At 34.2% G+C, this 9327-nt stretch overlaps 2 protein-coding genes and 1 pseudogene across 2 annotated transcripts; 1 reads left to right on the top strand and 2 right to left on the bottom strand.

The window, feature by feature from the left end:
- Window positions 1-2318: 2318 nt before the first annotated feature.
- On the bottom strand, window positions 2319-3573 carry LOC145055114 (root allergen protein pseudogene; annotated as a pseudogene).
- A 1249-nt stretch (window positions 3574-4822) lies between these two features.
- LOC145055105 (secreted RxLR effector protein 161-like) lies at window positions 4823-5326 on the top strand. The gene is made up of 2 exons (XM_079003399.1): window positions 4823-5065; window positions 5171-5326. The coding sequence occupies exons 1-2, from the start codon at window positions 4823-4825 to the stop codon at window positions 5324-5326; spliced, it is 399 nt and encodes a 132-aa protein (XP_078859525.1).
- Window positions 5327-7670: 2344 nt separating this feature from the next.
- On the bottom strand, window positions 7671-8456 carry LOC145088770 (root allergen protein-like). The gene is made up of 2 exons (XM_079027175.1): window positions 8233-8456; window positions 7671-8124 (listed from the first exon to the last, which is right to left on the bottom strand). Exons 1-2 carry the CDS (start codon window positions 8411-8413, stop codon window positions 7829-7831), a joined length of 477 nt encoding a protein of 158 aa, XP_078883301.1. The 5' UTR covers window positions 8414-8456; the 3' UTR covers window positions 7671-7828.
- Window positions 8457-9327: the final 871 nt, after the last annotated feature.

Genomic DNA, 9327 nt, shown 5'->3' with positions numbered 1-9327 from the left:
ACCTTTGGGGGGAAATTTCGGCGACACCTTTGGAGGGAAACTTTGGTGGTCAAAATTTTCGAGTATTAGCACCGTCACCACTATTGGGTTTTGTAAGATGTCCACAAGAGTATTCCGTTTATACAAGAAAGAAAAACGGAAAGTTGTTCAATTGTCACTATACATCGTGTTGATGATGTAAAGTTGTTCAAACAAAAAATGAGCAACAAGTTTGGCATGAGTGAGCTTGGGCTCTTATCCTATATTACCATGGGATTGAAGTAAGTCAACATAAGGAGGGAATCACTTTAAAACAAACAGTCTATGCAAAATCCATAGTTGAAAAACCAGGTATGATTGATTGTAATCCGCATAAGTACCCTATGAAGCCAAGACTGGAGCTAATTAAAGATGAACAAGGAGTACCTGTTGATCCCAAATTCTATAGGAGTATAGTTGGTGGATTAAAATATTTGACACATACACGACCACACATCACTTTTTCAGTTGGAATGGTGAGTCGTTTAATGGAAAGACCAACTTCACAACACCTGTAAGCCGTGAAACATATTCTAAGATACATAAAATGAACATCTATGTACGGTCTGGAATATGTAAGAAGCAATGAAGAATACGGTGCCATAGGCTATACAGATAGCGATTTAGCTAGAGATATGATTGATACGAGAAGTGCATCGGGTATGCCATTTTATCTCAATGATAACCTTGTTACATGGAAGTCACAGAAGCAACAAAGCATGGCACTTTCATCGTGTGAAATGGAATTTGTGGCCACTACAAGTGCCACATGTCAAGGAGTTTGGATTAGAAGATTGTTTGGAGAGTTAACCGGAAGAAGAAGTAGCCCTCAAGTGTTGTATGTTGACAGCAAATCAGCTCTGGAACTGATGCAGAACCCGGTGTTCCACGAAGAAGCAAGCATATAGATACAAGATACCACTTCATACGTGAACTGGTTGAGAAAGGAGATGTCATTGTGCAACATGTGGGAACTACTGAACTGTTGGAGCAAAACTACACAGTAGAGCTACATCTTTCTAATCTCTTACGTTCACATTCAATAGAATAGCCTACAATATATATAGAGGATTGAAAAACCACGTCTGCCTAGTCAACAGCAACAAAACAGAAACTAACTAACCCCTATCTGCAAATAAATGTGGCCACATGGCTTTTACTTATTCAAACTCCACAAGGACTAAAATACCCCTAAGGATAATCAAATGATTGACTCAATTTGGATTAACACCAACATGAACAACGGTCTGATATACTCAAAAAATTTATGGCTAAAGTGAAGTTTGAAGAGATGAGAAGTCTTGGGAGTAAAGAACATCTCCGTTCCTGAATTAGGAGGGAAAATGTTGGTGTAATTCAGGAATTAGCCCTCAGGGGCATTTTGGGAATTTTATGGGGAATTTCCTTTTAAGCGTTATCTGTGTTAGTTTATGATACCATCTGTTTTAGTATAATTAAAGATATTGTTTTATGTTTATTTAATCAAGTATTTAGCAATAAAAGTTTCTTTTCCAGCAAGTATTTCACAGCTCCAATTTTTTTCTTTCTTCACCTGTTTTGCCCTGTTCTCTTCTTCCAATTCCTTTTGTCTTCTGTTTTCCTTTTCTTAGGCAACAAGGTTGCATCAGGACAGTGGCAGATCTTAGTGGTGCCCCAGGGGTCCGGGCCACTGCTCCGATGCCGGCACGTAGTGTAAAAAAAAAATTTAATGTTTTTTCTATTGGGTGCACCGGCTTAAAACACGAGTGACACTACTAATATAGATTTATTTGGAAAAAAAAATTTAGTGCCACCCCTATGAAAATGTTCTGCGTCCGGCCACTGCATCAGGAGGTATGGGGTAGATACCTTTCAGAAATCCCATCATCACTGTTTCCTGAATGAAGACGGTTCTCCCTTTTTCTCAAACAAAATGTCAAGGAGTTGAAAGGCAAGGAGAGTTATCAACCACTGTTTCTCACCTCCCTCTCTACAGTCTCATAGATTTGCAACCATTTCAAAACTGGTGGTTATCTCTATAAAAATTCTAATTCACCAGAATGCAAATTGTGACTTTTGTAGTTTGCAACTATCATTTCTGCATGCATGATGGTAAAATTATTGCTCATAACATGCATATCACATCCTAGAAATTGTTTACATAGACTTGTTTGCAAGGGATTCTAGATATATTTAAAAATCACATTACAAGAAAATAAAATATCAAACAAGACCAGTACATATATAAAATATAACCGGACTAAAATCCGTTTTATTTTTACTAAACCAAGAACATGCCACACCATATATAGTACTATTGATCAATAAGTTTGAGGATTTGCATGGATAAAACCCTCAATCGCCTTGAATGTTTTTTTGAATCCTTCTTTTACCATATTGAGAGCTTCCTCGGGGAGCTGAGTTTCACCTTTACAATTATGCACAATGGTAGGCTTGTATACACATCCTCCATCAGGTGAAGGTATAAACTTCACATGATGAGTCATCGAATCTAGTTGTCCCATCAAGATATCTCCTTCAAAGATTGTGTATATAATAGTGAAGCTGTTGCTATCAACAACGTCAAGTTTCAACTTTCCACTTGTAAATGGGACGCCTGTGTTATCCCACAGTAAATTGGATAAAGAAAAACAGTATACAAGTCAAACATTAAAATAATTTAAAAGAGTATATATAGAATTATATTTATATCTTAATTACTAACCATCGCCAAAAGAGACATCCCTGATTGTTCCAGCGCCTCCATCACCTTCGATGTCCACTAGGGTTTTGTATGTTTCTGGATCGACCTTTGGTGCAATGTTGTTAAAGTCACGATAGGCATTGAAAATTTTGGAAGCTGGGATGGAAGAAGAAATCTCGAACTCAGAAGTTATAACTGTGATGATATTAAATCACGCTTTAAATTGTTTTGAAATGTGCTTCTTTGAAATGTGGTATTTATAGAACTATGGGTTGCACATGGATGAATAATGGTGTATTATTTTAATTTATCGAATGACAAATATGGGGTGGTTGCATTTTGTAAGTCAGCATTTGTTTGGATACATTCCCAGTTCCATAGTGGGGTTTTATTTTAAATTATCTATTGACAAATATGAGTTAGTTGCACTTTTAGAGTCGGCATATTTGGACAATCCCAGCCCCAAGTTCCTTAGTGTACAGTTTTCTACATACATGTTACCTAGCTAACACGTTGTTACCATTTCTTATATTAAAAGTTGTATGATATTCAATCAAGTATATAAATTGATAAAATTAATTTATAGTAGATGATATGTGAGAAAAATTAAAATGTATAATATTGAACATGGGATATATGAATCACAATCATTTTTATTGGTGTTCCACTACAAGAATAATGGTCATTAGTGGCGACGGACGTTGCCGCTAAAGGTCCAGAATGTTGCCGCGAATACCTTTAGCGGCGATACGTCGCCGCTAATATCTTTAGCGGTGACACGTCGTCGCTAATGGGTTACCGTTGTTGGCTCGTTGCTAATGCTCCACTTGTCCCAGCAAATGTTTACCGTCGCCACTAATCGGAGTTTTCATTTTTTTTTTTTTTTTTTTTTTTAAGTTTTTTGAAAACGTTCCTTCCATATACAAAACAAAAATTATAAAATTATAAATTTTTTATAAAAAATATAGAAGCCTTATAAAAACATATAACCAAACACACATACATACATACAAGAATACATACATAATACACATACAAAAAGACACACACACACACACACATATATATATATATATACACACACACACACACACATACAAGATATACATTCAAATACACATACATATACAAAATATACATTCTACATACAAAAATTAAAATACACATATATAGAACATGTGGTGGTGTGTAATCCGGTGGAGAAGAGTGGCGGTGGATTGGTGGCGGTATTCCAGCAATAGGACCAATTTTCCGGCCAATTTCTGGCAGACAACAACAAATTCGGACAGATCTTCATCAATTCCGGCAAGGGACTTAAACAATCCGACACCACCAATGAGTATGTCACATGGTTAGAAGATAAAGAGTAAGCAAAACAGAAAAGAAGGAGTTGTTGCCGGAGTGGTGACGGAGAGAAAAGAGTTCAAAGAATGAGCTGAAGGGGGTTATATCTGTGAAGGGAATTAGCGGCGAAATATAGAGTATTAGTGGTGACACCTTCGGGGGGAAATTTTTGATGGTCAAAATTTTTGAGTATTATCGGCCACACCTTTGGAGGGAAACTTTGGCAGTCAAAATTTTCGAGTATTAGCACCGTCACCACTATTGGGTTTTGTAAGTTGTCCATAGGAGTATGCCGTTTAGACAAGAAAGAAAAACGGAAATCTACTTATACTTGGAATTTATGTGGATGACTCAATTGTCACTATAAATCGTGTTGATGATGTAAAATTGTTCAAACAAAAAATGAGCAACGAGTTTGACATGAGTGAGCTTGGGCTCTTATCGTATTACCATGGGATTAAAGTAAGTTAACATAAGGAGGGAATCACTTTAAAACAAACAGTCTATGCGAAATCCATACTCGAAAAACCAGGTATGATTGATTGTAATCCACATAAGTACCCCATGAAGCCAAGACTAGAGCTAATTAAAGATGAACAAGGAGTACCTGTTGATCCCACATTCTATAGGAGTATAGTTAGTGGATTGAAATATTTGACACATATACGACCAGACATCGCTTTTTCAGTTGGAATGGTTAGTCGTTTAATGGAAAGACCAACTTCACAACACTTGTAAGTCGTGAAACATATTCTAACATACATAAAATAAACATCTATGTATGGTCTAGAATATGTAAGAAGCAATGAAGAATACGGTGTCATAGGCTATACAGATAGCGATTTAGCTAGACATATGATTGATAGGAGAAGTGCATCACGCATGCCATTTTATCTCAATGAGAACCTTGTTACATGGAAGTCACAGAAGCAACAAAGCATGGCACTTTCATCGTGTGAAAGGGAATTTATGTCTGCTACAAGTGCAACATGTCAAGGAGTTTGGATAAGAAGATTGCTTGTATGTTGATAGCAAATTAGCTCTAGAACTGATGCAAAACTCGGTGTTCCATGAAGAAGCAAGCATATAGACATAAGATACCACTTCATATGTGAACTGGTTGAGAAAGGAGATGTCATTGTGCAACATGTGGGAACTACTGAACAACGGGCTGATATACTAAAAAAATCTATAGCTAAAGTGAAGTTTGAAGAGATGAGAAGTCTGTTAGGAGTAAAGAACATCTCGATTCCTGAATTAGGAGGGAAAATGTTGGCGTAATTCAGGAATTAGCCCTCAGGGGCATTTTGGGAATTTTATGGGGACTTTCCTTTTAAGAGTTAAAACATAACAAAAATAAAATTTCAAACAAATAATTCTCATTTAGAATATAAGTTCTTTAAACTTACGAGTGATTATATTGCTCAAAAAAAATATATGTGCATTATAGTTCTTTAAATCTTATACTTATAAATACATATGTTTTAATGTTTACATATTACTTATAAATTTTGTAATCCAAAAACAATAGACTTTTTTTTATCAAACAAATAAGAATTTTTTTTAATTAATCTACCCTAATAAATAAGAATGATTTTGCCACATGTCCTTCTCTCATTTAATTTGCCACATGTCATTTTGTCATAATTTAGAGATATATTTATTTTCCACTTGTCATTTATTTCATTTTCGATTTCTAATATATTATTAATTAGTTTCCATAAATTAAAACTACCATAATGATATTAATTTCAAATTTTAAATTTTAAATTTCAATTTCAATTTCAAATAAATTTACAGTTTAAACCTTTGTGTTTAACATTTTGTTATAATTAACCTGTTTAGTATACGGGTCTGATAACTAAACAATAATTTTAATTTATTTATTTTTTGCATGTTTTTTTTCTCATAATTTTTATTTATTTCAAATTTCGAATTCAAATAAACTTCTCATTTAATCGTTTCTATTTAACATTTTGTTTTAATCAACCCGTATAATATACGGGTTTCACAACTAGTAAGAGAATAGTTGTGATTATTTTACTGTATTCCTTTTATCCATGTCCGTACGCTTTTTATCCATGTCTATACGTTTTCTATGCGATTCATCTCATATGTGAGAAAAATAAAACATAGAAAGCCAAACATAGTGAGAGAAAGAAAGAGAAGTACCATTACTATATCTTACTCCGATATAGAGCAGGCGGAAACAACAAGTGCACGGTGGAAGTAAGATGTTAGCGGTTCGGCGATTCGACGACCAGGGTAGAGCAGACCTAGAGATTACAGAGGCGGTGATATGTCTGTTGATCGGTGAAGATAAAGAGAAAGAGAGAGCACGAAGATGGTGAGAGTGCAAGGACCGATAGACATTTCCGGTGAGACTATGAGTTTTCGGGCGGCCGAAATAAATTTGCTGGGTTTTATGTTTTCTTAAACTCAAAGTTTGAGTTAAAAATTGTGTAAATTTCACTGAATCTTTATTCTTTTATAGGAATTTGAGAGATAGTTTCTTAATGAAACAATATTTCTTTTGATTTTTTCAGTGATTTTCGGAAGTTTGGTTGATTGGTTATTTAAAAGTAATCTAAAACGAGGGGGCCTAATCAACATATTTAATTGTTACCGGTTTTATTTCATAAACAAGCAATATAGAGGAGTATTATAAACCTTAAAACCTGGGGGGCATGGCCCCCAGCCCCCATTACCATCTGCCACCGGCTGATATACATAAAAAAATCTATGGCTAAAGTGAAGTTTGAAGAGATGAGAAGTCTGTTACGAGTAAAGAACATCTGGGTTCCTGAATTAGGAGGGAAAACATTGGCGTAATTCAGGAATTAGCCCTTAGGGGCATTTTGGGAATTTTATGGGGACTTTCCTTTTAAACGTTATTTTTGTTAGTTTAGGATACCATCTGTTTTAGTATATAAGGGATTTTCTAATATGTGCCCTAAGGGATAAGAAGCATTAATTGATGATAAATATTACCATAATTAATTATAAAATACATTAATTATAAGAAATGTTACCATAATTAAATATGAAGGTCATTAATAATTTATTTAAATATGGTAATATTTTTCATAATTAATATTTCTTATGTGTGCCCTTAGGGCACATATTAGAAAATCCCTTAGTATAAATAACGATATTGTTTTATGTTTATTTAGCAATAAAAGTTTCTTTTCCAGCAAGTATTTCACAGCTCCAATTTTTTTCTTTCTTCACCTGTTTTGCCCTGTTCTCTTCTTCCAATTCCTTTTCTGTTCGGTTTTCTTTTCTTGGGCAACAAGGTTGCATCAGGTATCAGGTAGATACCTTTCAGAAATCCCATCATCACTGTTTCCTGAATGAAGACGGTTCTCCCTTTTTCTCAAACAAAATGTCAAGCAGTTGAAAGGCAAAGAGAGTTATCAACCACTGTTTCTCACCTCCCTCCCTACAGTCTCTAGATTAGCAACCATTTCAAAACTGGTGGTTATCTCAATAAAAATTTTCATTCACCATAGTGCAAACTGAATGAATTAACTTTTGTAGTTTGCAACTATCATTTTTGGATGCATGATGGTAAAATTAATGCTCATAACATGAATATCACATCCTAGAAATTGTTTACATAGACTTGTTTGCAAGGGATTCTAGATATATTTAAAAATCACATTACAAGAAAATAAATATCAGACAAGACGAGTACATATATAAAATATAACCGGACTAAAATCCGTTTTATTTTTACTGAACCAAGAACATGACACACCATATATTATATATAGTATTTGATCAATAAGTTTGAGGATTTGCATGGATAAAACCCTCAATGGCCTTGAAAGTTTTTTTGAATCCTTCCTTTACCATATTGAGAGCTTCCTCGGGAAGCTGAGTTTCACCTTTACAATTATGCACAATGGTAGGCTTGTATACACATCCTCCATCAGGTGAAGGTATAAACTTAACATGATGAGTCATTGAATCTAGTTGTCCCATCAAGATGTCTCCTTCAAAGATTGTGTATATAATAGTGAAGTTGTTGCTATCAACAACGTCAAGTTTCAACTTTCCACTTGTAAATGGGACGCCTGTGTTATCCCACAGTAATTTGGATAAAGAAAAACAAAATACAAGTCAAACATTAAAATAATTTAAAAGAGTATATATAGAATTATATTTATATCTTAATTACTAACCATCGCCAAAAGAGACATCCCTGATTGTTCCAGCGCCTCCATCACCTTCGATGTCCACTAGGGTTTTGTATGTTTCTGGATCGACCTTTGGTGCAATGTTGTTAAAGTCACGATAGGCATTGAAAAATTTGGAAGCTGGGAGGGAAGAAGCAATCTCAAACTCAGAAGTAATAACTGTCATGATATTAAATCACTCTTTAAAATGTTTTGAATTTTGCTTCTTTGAAATGTATTATTTATAGAACTATGGGTTGCACATGGATGAATAATGGCGTATTATTTTAATTTATCGAATGACAAATATGGGGTAGTTGCATTTTGTAAGTCAGCATTTGTTTGGACATTCCCAGCTTCCATAGTGGGGTATTATTTTAAATTATCTAATGACAAATATGAGTTAGTTGCACTTTTAGAGTCGGCATATTTGGACAATCCCAGCCCCAAGTTCCTTAGTGTAAAGTTTTCTACATACATGTTACCTAGCTAACACGTTTTGCCATTTCTTATATTAAAAGTTCTACAATATTCAATCAAGTATATAAATATATTATTATTATTATTATTATTATTATTATTATTATTATTATTATTATTAAGCACAGGTAGTACAAAACAGTCTTTGGCCTAGCGGTAAGTAGTGACGCTCTCAAATGAGGTGTCATGGGTTCAAATTTCATTAGGAGATATAGATGGTATTTAGGAGTAGGTTAGTTTGTGGGTTTAGGGGAAACAAAAAGCACAGTTTTATGCTTATATATGTAAGTCAATCACTAAGGACTACTTTATGTTCCTTTGGTTATTGAGAAAAATTAACCGTGCATATGTTGATAAAATTCTTCAATGTCCAAAGTTGGTTTGGGCACTGTCCACCATGCAAGGAACCAATGAGCATACATGTATTCTTTTTCATTTTATTTCATTAGTATTCAGATTTTGATGTTATTTTATTGACAATGGAGAGATAAATAAGTTCTACCGGTTGCCATATGTGACTATGTATTTTTTTTTTTTCAAAAAAAGGAAAATGTGGATATGTTACTTCTATCCTATTTAGTTTTTACAAATAACATTGCTTACTAATTTTTTTGATCAGAT

Source organism: Lactuca serriola, chromosome 1, assembly GCF_051521515.1.
Source record: "Lactuca serriola cultivar US96UC23 chromosome 1, Lser_US96UC23_V15, whole genome shotgun sequence".
Lineage (NCBI taxonomy): Eukaryota > Viridiplantae > Streptophyta > Magnoliopsida > Asterales > Asteraceae > Lactuca > Lactuca serriola.
Note: the sequence above shows the minus strand (reverse complement) of the source record. Positions and strands in the feature narration are given on the sequence as shown.